The sequence below is a fragment of the Mustela nigripes genome, chromosome 12 (assembly GCF_022355385.1).
Source record: "Mustela nigripes isolate SB6536 chromosome 12, MUSNIG.SB6536, whole genome shotgun sequence".
NCBI lineage: Eukaryota > Metazoa > Chordata > Mammalia > Carnivora > Mustelidae > Mustela > Mustela nigripes.
Genome location: NC_081568.1, coordinates 104250754 through 104267996, shown reverse-complemented (window position 1 = coordinate 104267996; position 17243 = coordinate 104250754). Strand labels below are relative to the sequence as shown.

At 32.7% G+C, this 17243-nt stretch overlaps 1 protein-coding gene across 7 annotated transcripts in view; it reads right to left on the bottom strand.

Annotated features, from left to right (window-relative positions):
• The window catches only part of TENT2 (terminal nucleotidyltransferase 2), a 68659-nt gene that overhangs the window by 18519 nt on the left and 32897 nt on the right, over positions 1–17243 (bottom strand). For all 7 annotated transcript variants that reach the window (XM_059418135.1, XM_059418131.1, XM_059418133.1 and 4 more), the window contains 3 exons: positions 12030–12106; positions 11244–11372; positions 6239–6282 (listed from right to left, as the gene is read on the bottom strand). In XM_059418135.1, coding sequence (XP_059274118.1) covers positions 6239–6282; positions 11244–11372; positions 12030–12106 — 250 coding nt within the window. The remainder of the gene's footprint in view (positions 1–6238; positions 6283–11243; positions 11373–12029; positions 12107–17243) is intronic.

The window sequence follows — 17243 nt, the reverse complement described above, 5'->3', positions numbered from 1 at the left end:
AATTTTTAACTACCAAGAAGTTACTGCCTTTCTTTCAGAAGACAACCACAGTTCATAAATTTGACACTCCTAAACTTCGGACTTTCCCTTACACTTCTAGCAGATTTAGTATTATAAAATGAGACTTAAGTAGAAATCTAAATTGTCTCTAAGACTAGAGGGAGTTAGGAAAGAAGTCTCAATTTATAATAAAGAGTGGAAGCAGAAGGAAGAGCAAATGTACTGCTTCTACCACCCTTTGTTGGAAAGCATTTTAAAATGTAAAATTTCAATATTATTTTCTGGCTAATCAAACAAAAAGGTATAACCTAAGTTCAAATAACAAGGAAAAGAGAAGTGGGTCACTATTTAATAACTTCTGCTCTGAAAGCTTCTTACTAATTTTGACTTCTATGACATACCACAGTAAGTATTCACTTTATTAACTGATGCTAAAATAAAGGAGTCATTTTCTTAAAACTGTTTAAACCTCTTTTAAAAAAATTTATTTTGTTAAATAATTTAAAGAAAAAAGATGAGCAATTGTATATTAACATTTTAGAGTTGTGAGACCTACTCTACTAAAATGGTGAATGACTCTGAACCAACAATTTGACTAGTCTCCTCTTAGTGCCACTATTCTTTTACAAGGTCATATACAGAAAGGGCCATGTCATATATACCAGAGGAAAACTGAAGGAGAAAGCCAAACTTAAAAAAGAAAAAAAAAGGGGGGGGGGCCGAAAAGATGCTACAAGTTAAAAGAAATTCCACCTAACCATCAGAAATCCCCATTTTTGGTAATCATTAATCTCAGAAAGATTTTCTGCTTTAAGAAAAATTTCATCAGGGCGCCTGGGTGGCTCAGTGGGTTAAGCCGCTGCCTTCGGCTCAGGTCATGATCTCAGGGTCCTGGGATCGAGTCCCGCATCGGGCTCTCTGCTCAGCAGGAGCCTGCTTCCTCCTCTCTCTCTCTCTCTCTGCCTGCCTCTCTGCCTACTTGTGATCTCTCTCTGTAAAAATAAATAAATAAAATCTTTAAAAAAAAAAAAAAAAAGAAAAAAAAGAAAAATTTCATCAAAGAATTTTTTTTAAAGGCAGTTCCCCTATTGCATATGTATTTAAGAATAATATACATTACTTTGGATAGGATATGGCTGGGCAAAACTTAAGCTAACATATTAGAAAACATATAAAGACCAATCCAAACGACAAAGAAATTACAACCTAATTTTTTAAAGATTTTTTTTAAGGTTTTATGTATTTATTTGACAAAGAGAGCCACAGCAAGAGAGGGAACACAAGCAGGTGGAGTGGGAGAGGGAGAAGCAGGTTTCCCACTGAGCAGGAAGCCCAATGTGGGGCTCGATCCCAGGACCCTGGGACCATGACCTGAGCTGATGGCAGACGCTTAAAACGGAGCCACCCAAGTGCCCCTTATTTTAGAGAGAGGGAGTGGGCAAGTGGGATGAGAGGCAGAGGGATAGAGAGAGAAAGGAAGCCAACTCCCTGCATTGAGCTCCACACTCAGCTCAGAGTCTATTTGTGATTCTCTCCCTCTCTGTCTGCCCCTTCTCCTTTGTTTGCACACACGTACAAACTCTCTAAATAAATACTCTTTTTTAAAAAAAGATACACACCTTAAATGAAGGATGACTATTTCCTAAACTCCAAGCAAACAAAGTTCCACGCTATTCTAACAATATGAATTATTAGGCCCTGGATATAAATGTGTTGAGGAAAGTCTCAAAGAAAAAGATACCTGATATGGAGTACTAAAGCAGAGCTCTGACTGAACAGAGAAAGGGCTAAATGATATATTGAAGTTCTACCAAGATTTAACTGTATGCAGACTACCACTAATCTGGTAATAACATGTTAAAGACTGATCATTAAATTCTTTAAATTATATTTGCTTTTAAAGTTTGTGATAGCTTTTTTTGGAAGCTTCTAAAGTTTTGAAATCAACATAAAGTAGAAGTACTATAATGAAGTGGTTACGAGCATGAGCTTAGGAGTCAGATCTAGCTTTGAAACCTATTTGCTATATGAACTTAGTCAAGTTACTTAGCTTTCCTAATGTTCGGCTTCTTCATCTATAAAAAAATAACTACTCATAGAACTGTAATAAGGATTAAATGATATACTGTATGTAAAGCATAGCAGCAAGAATATTACCTATATATTAATTATTTAGTATATGCCAGGCATCATTATTATAACTGTACCATTCACATAATAATGCAGTATGGTTACCTCCTGAAATAATGTATTATTTCAAAATTAACTTCCTTATAACTTTTAACATTTAAGTAATATCAACTTTTTTTTTTTTTAAAGATTTTATTTATTTATTTGAGAGAGAGACAGTGAGAGAGAACATGAGCGAGGAGGTCAGAGGGAGAAGCAGACTGCCATGGGGCTGGGAGCCCGATGTGGGACTCGATCCCGGGACTCCAGGATCATGACCTGAGCTAAAGGCAGTCGTCCAACCAACTGAGCCACCCAGGCGCCCTCAACTTTATTTTTTTAAAAGGAATTTATTTATTTATTTGACAGAGATCACAAGCAGGCAGAGAGGCAGGCAGAGAAAGAGGAGGAAGCAGGCTCCCTGCTGAGCAGAGAGCCAGACATAGAGTTCAATCCCAGGACCCTGAGATCAAGACCTGAGCCGAAGGCAGAGTCTTTAACCCAGTGAGCCACCCAGGTGCCCCAAGTAATATCAACTTTAAAAGATGTTTTTTATCATTAAAACCGACTTCACCAAAATTTTTACATTTGTCTTTTCAAAGATATTCATTTATAGCCTTGTTTTACATAACTAAAATCCTTCAACATGTTATATGCATTTTAAAACTAAAGAGTTGCTATATCTCTATGTGTATACATATGTATATATGTAAAATTTAATATACTTTCAATACATAGCTGCACAGAGTAACTCTACATTCTCAGAATTCCTAATCTCACAACCATAAAGATGGCTTTCTGGAATATGAAGATACTGTTAGGGAAACAAACAAATATAAGCTATCTCAATAATCGCCACCTAGCATGAATCTAGGTAAGTCTCATAATATGCTCACATTAAAATAAAGATCCTTGGCGCCTGGGTGGCTCAGTGGGTTAGGCCGCTGCCTTCAGCTCGGGTCATGATCTCAGGGCCCTGGGATCCAGTCCCGCATGAGGCTCTCTGCTCAGCAGGGGGCCTGCTTCCCTTCCTCTCTCTGCCTGCCTCTCTGCCTGCTGTGATCTCTCTCTGTCAAATAAATAAATAAAATCTTTAAAAAAATAAAATAAAGATCACTTTATAAGCTTAACCTAAGTATATACATTTAAACACTCTCAACTTCATTGTTTTAACTCAATAGTTAATATTCTATCACTCATGTTGCTTTTTTAAGTCAAAAGAATTAAGTAGTAATAATAATGCTACATTATGATAAAGCTTTTGAAGACAAAGATATGGGTATAGTCTTTCATTCTTTTCTTTCCTAATTTAGTATTCTAACTGAACTCAAACACCATACCCATTTTTAAAATATATTACCATAAATTTGAGAAAATATGAAAATAACTTTAAAAAGCATAATACACTGAATAAATGTTATTCTATTCAAAGTTTTTATCTTATTTCTTAATTCTATTTAACTATATTAGAGAAGCTCAAAATTTAAAAGAACCTTGTTCCCTTGTAAAATAACAAAGTTTTTTTTTGGTCACTATAAAGTTTTAAGTCATTCTCAAATTTATATAAGCTAAAATTCTAACATGTTCTTAAAGAAAGGTAAATCTGTACAGGAACAATCAGATACATACAAACAAAATGTAATAAGCAACAAATATTAGATGAAATAATATATTAGTAAACAGTATAATTTTGTCTTAGGCAGCACAGAATGAGAGAAAAAAATAAGTTTCTGGATCCATAATTTGTGACTATAAAGCTTGAATTAATAATGTAACCTTCCTAAGACTTAGTTTCTTCACCTGTGAATCAAGAATAATACTATACTAGATAATACTAGGATTAAGGATAAGGTATATAAAATTCATACAGTGCTAACATAAAATAGATACTAAAAAAGTGACAGTTATTAATAGTAAGAAATAAGCTGATTTGTCTGTTCTATTAGATGGACCACTGAGAAAAGTCCTCTACTGATCAATCACCTACAGGTTTCAGATACAATTTAAAATCCTTTTAGAGTGGATATTAAGTCCTTACCCATGTAAGCATCAACCTTATAGTAAAGATAATGTACTTTAAATATTTATGACAACGTGACCACACCTGAAAGCAAATTAAGACATTCTTAAATCTAGCAAGTCTTGCTATTAGTATTTTTTAAGGCCTTGGGGCTGGACTAAATCTATTTCCCTGTTATAGGTACAGAAATATGATTATTAGCAAAACAGGGGTAGAGAGTATAGGGTAAGAGATGGTGTATGTGAAGAGAAGTCAGGACTCCAACATGGGGGAAAGCTAGATAATGAAAAACATGAAACAAAAGTGAAAAAAAATGAGGCTCTTCAAACTAGAACATACCAGTAAGAACCTGGATATCCTATAATAAGAGCAATATATCTGTTCTGTTCTCCAACATAGTACATTAAATTGAGATTTCCTTAGTATTTTATATTACTAAGAAGAGTTCATGCAGCGAGGGTTTTAAGTGGGATTTCTGTAGAAACGTCTATTCCATACACAATAATAGACTCTTTAAAGGTAAGTTTAACTATTAGCTGTTTTGTATGCTAAAAAAAATATACAGTTCTTTCTATACTGAAACCTAGGTCTTAACCAAAAAGTTGAGACAAAAAAATGAAATTGTAAACACCCAGTTATCATCTTTGACCTTTCAGTATATGCTAAAGAATTAATACTTTATTGAAGGGAGAAAAACATTCAAGGATAAGGCCAAAAGTTCAAGTTACTTTTATTTCTACACTTATTGATGCTTTCATTTTCGTGTTTATGAAAGCATAAATACTGATCCTTAGAAATAACTGAAATTCATTATAGCAGTTCATAAGAGCAGGAATTAATTTTCAAAATGAGGAAGATAAGATATCCAGATTCCAAAAGATTCTTATAGATATTGTCTTTACCAGATAACTCACTACAAACTAAGAAGCCCCCACTACAGCAAAACTCTATTACAGTACACCTTTATTATCCAGCACCTTGAATGTATGCATTACAGTGAGAACCTTTGTTCAAAAACAAACACATCAGTTCTTCTCAATTATCAAAGATTAAGTCATATTTAATTTAGATTCCACATCAAGTAGATTTATATTTTATACGATACAGGCAGAATAAGTATATCTTTTGAAAACTTATCACTCAAGCTAGAAATTACATTTTCCAATTTGACTAGTAAGTTTAGAAAACAGTTCTTTTTATAAGTTTACAAAACAGGTAAAAATTACACAGTTTCAGAAGGTTAAACATTCTAAACAGCTTAAATATCATTCCAAATAAAACCAGGAATAAGGATCACTATGGAGGAAAACAGAAACAGTAGGACTATAAAACAAGGGAACAGAATTCTGGAAAAAAAGAACACAAAAAACTGGAAAAGAAACAACAGTATAAAAGATTGTGAATATGTATACTAACCTAGGTTTTTCTAAACTCAAACTGAGTACATACCAAAATTTTTCTAGTAAGCACCCTTTACTTCTTTAATGTTTCCAATTAACTTCAGGAGTCTTAATATTGTGCACAGAAATAGTAAACTGATATTACTTCTCTTGGTGTATTGGTAAAATCAAATGAAAGATAAAATGATTATTCAATTGTTCAAATTCTTGGTTTTTCCTCCTGCTTTCAAAGTATACATACATTGGCCTAAAAACTTCTGAGTTAGTAACTAAAGAAATGCTATAAAACTATATTTGAAAATACCATAAAGAAAACTAGAATAAGCCTAACTAAAGCCTAACTGAGCCTTCCCAACTGAGTATATTTAATTGCTATTAGTGATAATCATGAACATCATGTGAAAAATTCTACCATTTACATAAATGACCAGACTATCTGCCAATAACCAAATAAAATATCAGTCTTTCAAAAAAGTTTATGAAATATTTTTAATGTGCTAGTGGCCAACTCCTCAGCCTATAAAGAAAATGTTATCATATACTTAGAAGGTAACTATTACACCTTTTATAGTCACATTAATGCTACATATAATAGTTCCACATATACTTGCCATAATATGTATTGTAATAATTTATAAGAAACACTTACTGGGTAAATTTTTTGGATGGATGGAAGGATGGGTTCAGGTAGGGCTATAAAAAAAAAAAGTTTAAAGCTTCCGTGATTCACATAATTCATTTTACAAAGCAATAATTTGTCAGCTATACCCCAGGTTTAAGGGTTTCTGCTTAAATTCAATAGTTTCCATATATTTTGTGAATTCTGATCCCTAAAAATTTCACTTCCAAATATACCTAAGTTGATAACTTAAGGTTTATTAATAAATTATGTATATTTCTATGTAAACCAATGTTCCTTACATGGTTTTAGAAAAACAGGCCATCAATGAACACACATCATTTGGTCCAACATCAGACACACACATGAAATAAGCAAGACAAGGATTGATTGATTGTTCTACAGATATTGAATGAACATTGTTAAAATGGATGTAGCTACCAAAAAGAAAATTTTTAAATACAGTCCAATGATACTGTATCATAAAAGAACAACAGCTATATCATAACTGTCCCTTTATTTTTAATTCTCATAAACAATAATATCAAAATTTAATAGTTTCAGGAGATAGATTTGCTGGGGGCAAAAAGCTGGAAAAAAATTCTTCAACTTCACAAATTTTTAAAAAGAAGGCCTCAGCAAAGTTTAGAAATATATATCAGGATATTTATACCAATTTGCCATAAAAAATAAAAATTTCATATAAGAGACTCATTATTTCATATGTGATTTTCTTTTCAACTGTCATTCTTCATTCTCCAATAGCTTAACTGAAATCCAACTTCATGAAATGCATTAACTGTAATTTCACATCATTATAGTATAAAGGGAAGAACATGAAAGGTAAAGTGCTTAATATTCACAATTTAAAAAACTATAAAATACAATGTCTTGAGTAAGGTAAGACACAAGTAATGTATTTTCAAGATTTCTTTAAGATTAAAGACAAAATATAATACTATAAAAGCTATGTATTTGAAGAATTAGAAATACATTGTAGTAAGTAAATTCAGTGACTATCATTACCTTTAATTTGCAATTTAGCAAAAACCTTTTCAAATGACTTCTGAATACATTAATATACATATAATCAACCATTATTACCAACTTACATAACCTCCAACTATGATTATAAATGTATAAATTCCTATTGCATAGTATTTAAATGTTTCTTCTGTATCATGCTTCATTCCGAAGTGGAAATTAAAATAAAATTCCATGATATTCTGGAATGTTCACAGTGTGCAACTGAGGGGGAAAACTTATTACTTACCAGAACCACTCTTAGGAAGTAAAAATATTTTATTCCCAGAGGCATTCAAGTGCTCAAAATTCTAGAAGATCCTACAAATAAACTCAAGCCCCAGTTACTTTAATTCTAAAAGTCTTTATATTCATGTAACATTTTAATGACTTTCTAATAATTTTTGCTATAATACAGAAGTCAAACTAGAAACTCTTACTAGAATTAGTTTACTTAATTAAAAACCTGAATTCCTTTCTCACTGAATACTCCTAGTAAAATAAAATTATAATTTAAAAAATGATAAGAAGGTTATAGAGAATTAGAAAAAACCTTACCTCATTCTAGAATCGTAACTAGAATGCTAGAATAGAAAAACAGGTACTAACCCCTGGGTTAGGGTCTGTTATTAGACAAAGAGCCTTTAGAAATAAGCATTTTGAGGGGCACCTGGGTGGCTCAGTCAGTTAAGCACCTCTTTTTGATTGCGGCTCAGTCATAATCTCAAGGTCATGGGATCAAGCACCACATGGGGCTCCACACTGAGTGTGGAGATTACTTAAGATTCTCTCTCCCAAGCTCTCTACTCCTCTCCCACTCTCACTTTCTCTCAGATGTGCCTTCCCTCTCTCTGTCTCAAAATAAATAAACAAATAATATAAAAAGTAAGTAAAAGAACTAAGCAATTTGGAAATTCTGGGTAAGCAGGGGTATCACTCATAAATCCCATGTCTGACAACCTTAGAGATTTAAGAACACTAGTCACTTGTGAAAAGAAATAGAAGAAACCTCATTTACAGTGGAGTGAGGAAGTCCTGAAAGGGAATACAGTATACCCTGTATTCCCTAATAAAAAGAAGTTTACTTCACACACCCCAGCAGAATGAAGAAACATTTTTTCCTTGCCCAGCAGCAGCCCAGCCAATGAGAAACAGCCCCATCCATCTTCTTCCCCTTCCTCTATAAAGGCAAGTCCCTGGCCTCCATTCTCTGGACTTGCCAATGGTTGGGTCACCATTTTGATTGTAATGAACTTCAATTCCTCTGTTATTCTTGAATAAACTCATTGTGTCAGTAAAAAAAAAATTGGCTCTTTTGTTTTTTCAAGGCCAACACATTAAGAGCAAGTGATGTACTATGGCAGTTATTTATTAACACTATCCTCATAGTAATCTCAAAGCCTTCAGAGTAATTTTTCAATGTTTATTTTACTCAAAGCAAAACACATTCAGAAAGAATCTGGCTATAACATCTATTTTTACTTCAAAATTCTGGACTGCAATCTTTTAAATTTCTCTCTCGAAAGCTTTATATAAAATAAAACTTAGTATTGCAGTATCTGATCAATTGATAACACTTTCAGAATAACTATTCTGCTAAGATTTTATTTTTGCTTCCATTTCAGATGAGGGTTTTCTGGTCAAGCCCCCACAGATTTATATATATATATATAAACATTCCATTCTGATTCATCAAAAATTTAAAAAAAAAAAAAGCGTATCTTCGACAACACTAAGCAACAATTCTGACACAATTTAAAATGCCTGAGATAGTTCTGTACCTAGGAAATGGTAAATATTCTATGAATAGTCATTTGTATCATTATTTCTAACCAGTTGATACTTCTGCCTTTTTATTAATTACTAATCTTAGATTGCCATTAAAAGCTCTTCTCATCAGATTTTTACCCCTCATACTTTCATCAGTCACCTTTCAAGCATACATAGTCTCTTACTGACTGTTGAAATTTTTCAACCTTTCTACATTCAGAAGACTGTTCCCTTTGCTCTATTCATGGCAAAAAAGACATTAAAAGTATGTATGAAGTTAAATAAAACCTAAAGGTCCATCTAATCCAGCTATTCCTGTTATAGATAAGAATATTAAGATCAGAAAGGTAGAGTAATTTGGCCAAAATTATAAACACTACTTCACCATGGCATGACTGGAACTGCCCAAGACATCCTGAAGACTCCTGTATGACCCAAAAATAAATAAATAGATAGATAGATAGATAAATGCACCTACTTATGTCAATCTAATTTCTTCTAGTAAGGAGCAGCTTAAATTTGCCAAATAACTGAGTTATACTTTAGCTCTGCATAGGTAAGGTTCTTTAACAAAGATCCAGAAACGGTTCATGAGAAAGCCATTAGTTAAAAATCATCTCAGTAAACAGGACTTTGTCAAAAATAAAATATGCTTAAAATACATTAGCAAGATTTTAGCATGATTTCTTAACACTGGTGAAATATTAACACCAGAACTTTCAACTCTCTTGCCAAACCACCTTGGGGAATCTGTGATTAAAGTATATTTTTCTTTTTTATTCCCCCAAGATTTATTTATTTGAAAAGGAGAAAAGGGGAGAGGGAAAAAATCTCAAGCAGATTCCCTGCCAAGCATAGAGCCTGACTCAGTGCTCAATCCCACCACCTTGAGATCACGGACCTGAGCTGAAATCAAGAGTCCAACAACTAACAGACTGAGCCACCCAGGCATCCCTAAAAAAGGCAATTAAACTAAAATTTCTAATGTAACCCATAAAAATAGAAGGAAAGGACACATATTATAGATGTTCATACATGTTAAATGCTGTAGTCATATCTAATTTTTAAATCATAACTAGGGGTCTATTCATTTTTTAGTTTCAGTTACAACTTAAAAAGTACACTTGACTAAACCTAAACAACTCTGATAAATTTTTGGCACATAACTTCTCAATATTTATATATATGTATATATACAAACTCTAATACAGATACTATTTTTAAAATAAAATTGGTATCATGTTGCATATAAGGGTATATCATGGGTATTTTCTTATATCATTAAATATCCTAAAAGGATCACTTTAGGCTAACATTATAATTAATTCCAGCATAACGTATCCATTCCTAAAAACTTAAGATTATTTTGAATCTTCTGTTATCTCAATAAACACGATCAAAATCAGCCTGATATATAAATCCATACACGTATCTCTGATATTACCTTGGGATTAATTCCTAGAAATGCAATCACTGAATAACACTGAGTCAAAGGGTAAAACATAAATATTACAACACTGCTTCCTAAACTATGGAAATATCATTAGATCAGACCCTAAACATCCTGATAAAGGGTCTTCTGTTACAGTAACATCAAGTCTTTTAACCAATTTCCATGCCACCTCACAATGAATAAAACTTCTGTGACCAAAAAGAAAATCCTGTCTCAAGTGAAAAATAAAAAAACATGATGAATGGTGCTTGAGCTTATTTTTATAGACCTTCTGAACATGCACATGCCTCAACATAATGGGTCCACAACACAGTAGAAGTTCTTTGAATATATAATACTGAAAAACTGTCAAAAAAAAATAAAAAACACAGTAAAACTTCCTTTATAATGTTTTCCAGGGAATAACATTTCTTCCCTTTTTTGTGGGGGAAGGAAGGGTTGGGCAGAGAGAAAGGGAGAGCGAAATCCTTAAGCTTGAGCCATAAGTACTTTCCAAAAAGTACTTCAGCTTGACATGAGGCTTGATCTCACAACCCTGACATCATGACCTGAGCCAAGACCAAGAATAGGACACTTAACTGACTGAGCCATCCAGGCACCCCCAGGAATAATATTTCTAAAACATCTATTCAAAGCAACGAATTAGGAAACATGGTTTTCTGGGCTTTAGAAAGAACTTTTTAAAACAATGCTGTTTGAAGACAGAGCCAACAGAGAAGACATCATAATGAAATTCAATGAAATTCAATTTTCATTTTAAAAATTGGGAAAAAAGACGAAAATACTTACTTTGTAAATAGTGCAAAACCATCAATACAAGACTATAGCTGCTTAAAGTACCACGACTGGCATCATTTATTTCATGGTGACTCGCCCACTTCTTAATCACCAGTACTAACGGACGAACTCGATTTTCAACTGAAAGTAAAATTAAAACTTAAAAATGGTAAGAAAATATTATGGTTTCTTTGAAAGCTTCTATCATTTCCAAACTACAACAAAAAGAACATTGCCTCCCTATTTATTAAACACTTTGCTCACCATAAACCTGTCTTGCTTTTTTAAAAGGTATCTTAATCACTTTTTAAAGATTATCATTAAAATTTATTTTATTGACCTGTAACTTTAGTAGTATATAATTTAGTGTAGCAATTTTTATAAATATAATAAAAGACACTATACATAAATATAATTAAACAGATGTCAGTATTTATTACAAACATCTTTAAAAAGGAATAAAGAGTAGGGGGTTAGGGGAGTAGGAAAAGAATAAATGAAACAAGATGGGATCGGGAGGGAGACAAACCATAAAAGACTTTTAATCTCACAAAACAAACTGAGGGTTGCTGGGGGGAGGGGGAGTAGGGAGAGGGTGGTAGGGTTATGGGCATTGGGGAAGGTATGTGCTATGGTGAGTGCTGTGAGGTGTGTAAACCTGGCGATTCACAGACCTATACCCCTGGGGCTAATACTACATTATACGTTAATTAAAAAATTAAAAAATAAAAAATAAAAAAAAGGAATAAAGAATGAAGGATAGAGAAGTTGGTAATTATTTGGAAATAAAAAACTTACGGTATGCATAAGTTCTGAGAAGGAATGTGTTTCTTATTCCAACAATATTGTTTACATTCAAGTCGAATTCCACACAACTATGAAGAGAGAAAAACACCTTAGCTCAAGTGTTTTTAAACATTAGCTCAAATGTTTTTAAACCAACTAACTCCCTTGTAACTAAATTAATATTCATCTATCCTATCATGCAAAAACAGCATGAGCCCAAAGGCCAAATACTTTAAAATGAGGCACTAAAGGAATAAGAAAAAATACATACTCAGTACATATGAGTAAGTGTATATTAAAAATATAAAACAGGATTACAGTTGCAAGATCCATAATGTACTACTCAGGCTCCAATTATCCTTAATAAAACAAATTTCAAAATTTCGCAGTCCTTTATAGATAAACAAAATTATGTGACCAAAAAACATTTCTGGCCAAATTATCCTACTGAGTTATATACCCTCAACTAATTTGGAATTAAAGCAACACTGCTTTAAAACAATAGAAATAAAATCATAAAGTACAGGTGAAAAACATAGAAGGCTATACATTATAGGGTAAGACATAAATAAGATATAAGTTACAATATCATACCAAATTTAGCTACTGATAATCTGGAAAGAACAGTGAAACACATAACAGAAGGGTTAATTCTTTGAAAGCAAAGATACCATGCAATTTGCAATTTAGAAAATAGGGCATTAATGATGGGATCTAAAAAGAAAGCCTAAACCCAAAATAAAAGGAAAGATTAATGAAAATTACATTATGAGGTCCAAGTTCTTCTGCACACTGAATTTTTCTATACAAAGACTGCTTAAAATAAAAACTTAACAAAATTCCTTTCTACAAACTTTTAATTACAAAATCTGAAATTTACCAATTCAGGTTTTCTTGTTTTGGGAAATGAAACCCTATAATCTTTCAACTAAACATGCATAGTAGTATTACTACTTCAGATATCATATATATTTGTCTTCGGGAAACTTACGGCAACAATGAAGATACATTCTCTAATTGTGTCTGTGCAAGGCTAATATTGAAACCAGTCTGCAATTCCTCTATATAACTCAATACAGAGGAAAAAACCAGAACGAAACCAGTTTGCAATTAAAAACTTTTCCAAAAATAGGAATTCAGAGCTTTAAAAATATCCACAGTACTTGCTTCAAATTCTACTTCTGGAAATACTAAAGTAATCCTATATATATGGCAAAAAAGTTTATGTACAAAATGTTTATTCTAACAGGGGAATAAGTAAGTTAATCACAACCTATTCACTCAATGAAATACTACTGTAAAGCCATTAAAATGAAGCCAGAAAATAATCAATGGTATAAACAAATATCCATGACATATGATTAAATAAAAAAGGATAATCTCAATTTTAATTTTAAAAACTCTTATGCATTCATATGCATAGAAGAGGGACTAAAAGTTTTATACCAAAATGTTAGTATCACTTATCTTTGAGTGTTAAAAGTAGACTTTTTTAAAAAAATGGTCTGTATATGGGGTGCCTGAGTGGCTCAGTGGGTTAAGCCTCTGCCTTTGGCTCAGGTCATGATCTCAGGATCCTGGGATCAAGCCCAGCATCTAGCTCTCTGCTCTGCAGGGAGCCTGCTTCCTCCCCTCGCCCCCCCACCTCCCTACCCCCACTCTGCCTGCCTCTTTGCCTACTTGTGCTCTCTCTCTGTTAAATAAATAAATAAAATCTTTAAAATGGTCTGTATAGAGACTATAAAATGGTGTTTATAAAAAATACTTAAAAATGGAAAAAGCTTGTTTAATAATTTTAAATAGAAAAAGAAATGCAACCAACACAGGACCACCCAAATACTTAAAGCAGTTTATAACAAACATAAAGGAAATAATCAACAGCAATACAGTAATAGTGGGGGACTTTAAAACCCCATTTTCATCAATGGACAGAGCATCCAAATAGAAAATAAACAAGGAAACAGTGGCTCTGAACAACATATTGGGCCAGCGGGATTTATCAGATATATTCAGAACATTCCACCCTAAAACAGCAGAATACACATTCTTTTCAAGTGCACACAGAAATTTCCAGAACAGATCATATATTAGGCAACAAAACAAGTCTCAACAAATTAAAAAAGACCTAAGTCATTCCATGCATCTTTTCTGACCACAATGCTATAAAACAAAAATCAACCACAAGAAAAAAATCTGGAAAAAGCACAAACAAATGGAGATTAAATAACATGCTACCAAACAATGAATGGGTCAACCAAAACAAAACCAAAGAGGAAATCAAAAAATACACAGAGACAAGTGAAAATGAAAACACAATGACCAAGAATCTCTGTAAAGCATCAAAAGTGGTTCTAAAGGGGAAGTTTATAGCAACATAGGCCTACCTCAAAAAGTAATAAAAATCTCAAATAAACAACCTAACCTTACACCTAAACAAGCTAGAAAAAGAACAAAACCCCAAACCAGTAGAAGGAAAGAAACAATAAAGATTAGAGCAGAAATAAATTAAATAAAAACTCAAACAAAAAACAATAGAACAAATTAGTAAAACCAGGAGTTGGTTCTTTGAAAAGATCAACAAACTTGACAAACCTTCAGCCAGACTCGTCAAAAATAAAAAATAAAAAATAAAAAAAAAAGAGCAGGGTGCCTGGGTGGCTCAGTGAGTTGGGCATCTGCCTTCAGCTCAGGTCATGATCCCAGTGTCCTAGGACTGAGTCCTGCATCTAGCTCCTTGCTCAGCTGGGAGCTTGCTTCTTCCTCTGCCTGCCACTCCCCCTGTTTGTATTCTCTCTCTCTCTGACAAATAAATAAAGGAAATCTTTAAAAAAAAAAAGCACACTCAAATAAAATCACAAATGAAAAAGGAGAAATAACAACCAACACGGCAGAAATACAAAGGATTTTAAGAGAATATTATGAAAAATTATGTGACAACAAATTGGACAATCTAAAAGAAATGGATAAATTCCCAGAAACCTATAACCTCCCAAAACTGAATCAGAAGGAAATGGAAAATCTGAATAGGCCAATTACCAGCAATGAAATTAAATTAGTTATCAAAAAACTCCACAGAAATAAAAGTTCAGGACCAAAAGTCTTTACAGGTGAATTCTATCAAATGTTCAAAGAACAGTTAGTAAGTAAGCTTTTCAAGCTATTCCAAAAAAAGAGAAGAAAAGGAAAACTTCCAAATTCATTCTATGAGTCCTGCGATTACCCTGATACCAAAACTAGATAAAAACACTACAAAAATAGAGAACTACAGGCCAGTATCTCTGATAATACAGATGTAAAAATCCTCAACAAAATATTACCCAGCCAAATTTAACAATACATTAAAAAAGTCATTCATGACAATCAATTGGAATATATTCCTGGGATGCAAAGGTGGTGCTATTTGCAAATCAATAAATGTGACACATCACATCCATTAGAGAAAGACTAAAAACCATACCATCATTTCAATAGATGCAGCAAAAGTACATGACAAAGTACAACATCCAATTGTATATACTAAAAACCCTCAACAAAATAGGTTTAAAGGGGACATACCTCACCATAATAAAGGCCATATACTGAAAAACCCAACACTAACATCATACTCAACAGTGGAAAAAGTGAGAGCTTTCCCCCTAAGAACAAGTAAAGGATGCTCACTCTAGCCACTAAATGTGAGACCTGGAACCATAAAAATCCTAGAAGAGAGCACAGGCAGTAATTTCTCTCCCATCAGCCATAGCAACATTTTTCTACATGTGTCTTCTGAAACAAGGTAAATAAAGGTAAAAATAAACTACATCAAAATAAAAAGTTTCTGTGCAGTAAGGAAACAATCATCAAAACTAAAACAACCTACTAAATGGGGGAAGATATTTACAAACAACTTCTACAACTCAACACCCAAAAAACAAAATCCAATTTTTAAAAAATGGGCAGAAGACATGAACAGACATTTCTCCAAAGAGATACAGATGGCCAACAGACATGTAAAAAGATGCTCAACATCATTCATCATCAGGGAAATGCAAATCAAAATCACAATCAGATATTACCTCACACTTGTCAGACTGGTTAAAATCAAAAACATATAAGAAACAGTAAAAGCTGGCAAGAAGGTGGAGAAAAAAGAACCCTTGTGTCCTGTTGGTGAGAATGCAAACTAAAACAGCCACTGTAGAAAACAGTATGGAAGTTTCTCAAAAAATTAAAAATAGGACTACCCCATAATCCAGTCATCACATCACATTACTGGACATTTATACAAAGAATACAAAAACACTAATTTGAAAGGATATATGTACCCCAATACTACTTACAGCATAATTTATAATAGCCAAGTTTGGAAGCAAACAAAATTTTCACCAAAAGATGACTGGAGATATACCTATCTATCTACATAGATTCATAGATAGATCTCACATATATGTGTCTACATATATATATATACAAACATACATAATGGAGTATTAATCATAAAAAAACATCTTATTTGCAACAATATGGATGGAGTTACAAGAGTATAATAACACCAAGTGAACTAAGTCATGTGGAATAAAAAAAAAAATGAACAAAGGAAAAACAAATGAGAAAGACAAACCAGGAAAAAGAGTCTCACCTATAGAGCACAAAGAGATAGTTACCAGAGGGTAGATGGGTAGGGGAATGGGTGAAATAGGTGATGGGGATTAGAGTAGATTTATTATGATCAGCACTGAAAAATGCACAGAATTGTTGAATCACTATACTGTACACCTGAAACTAATACAGCTGTATGTCAACAATACTGGAATTAAAATTTAAAACTTAAAATAAAAGAGAGAAGGGGAAGGCACCTGGCTGATTCAGTCAGTTAAACATCTGACTCTCCATCTCAACTCCTAACATCTTGATGTTAGGGTTGTGAGTTCAAGCCCCACATTGGTATGGAGCCTACTTAAAAAAATTTTGTTTTTTAATTAAAAATTTTTTTAAACTACAAAAAGGAAAGGAATAAAATTTTTATATGATTACTACAATCGTATATTTTTCAAAAATTATAATAAGCTAATAGTTTTATTTATGTTTAGTTTATCTCCCTATAAAGTGCTTTAGAGAAGTCTACCATTATTTATTTGGCAAAAATTCAATAAATATTTATACATTGGATGGATATTTGGATGAATGGAGGGGAAGGTATGAGCCAAATCTAAGAATTTGTTTAAAATATATATATTCAAAAAATAA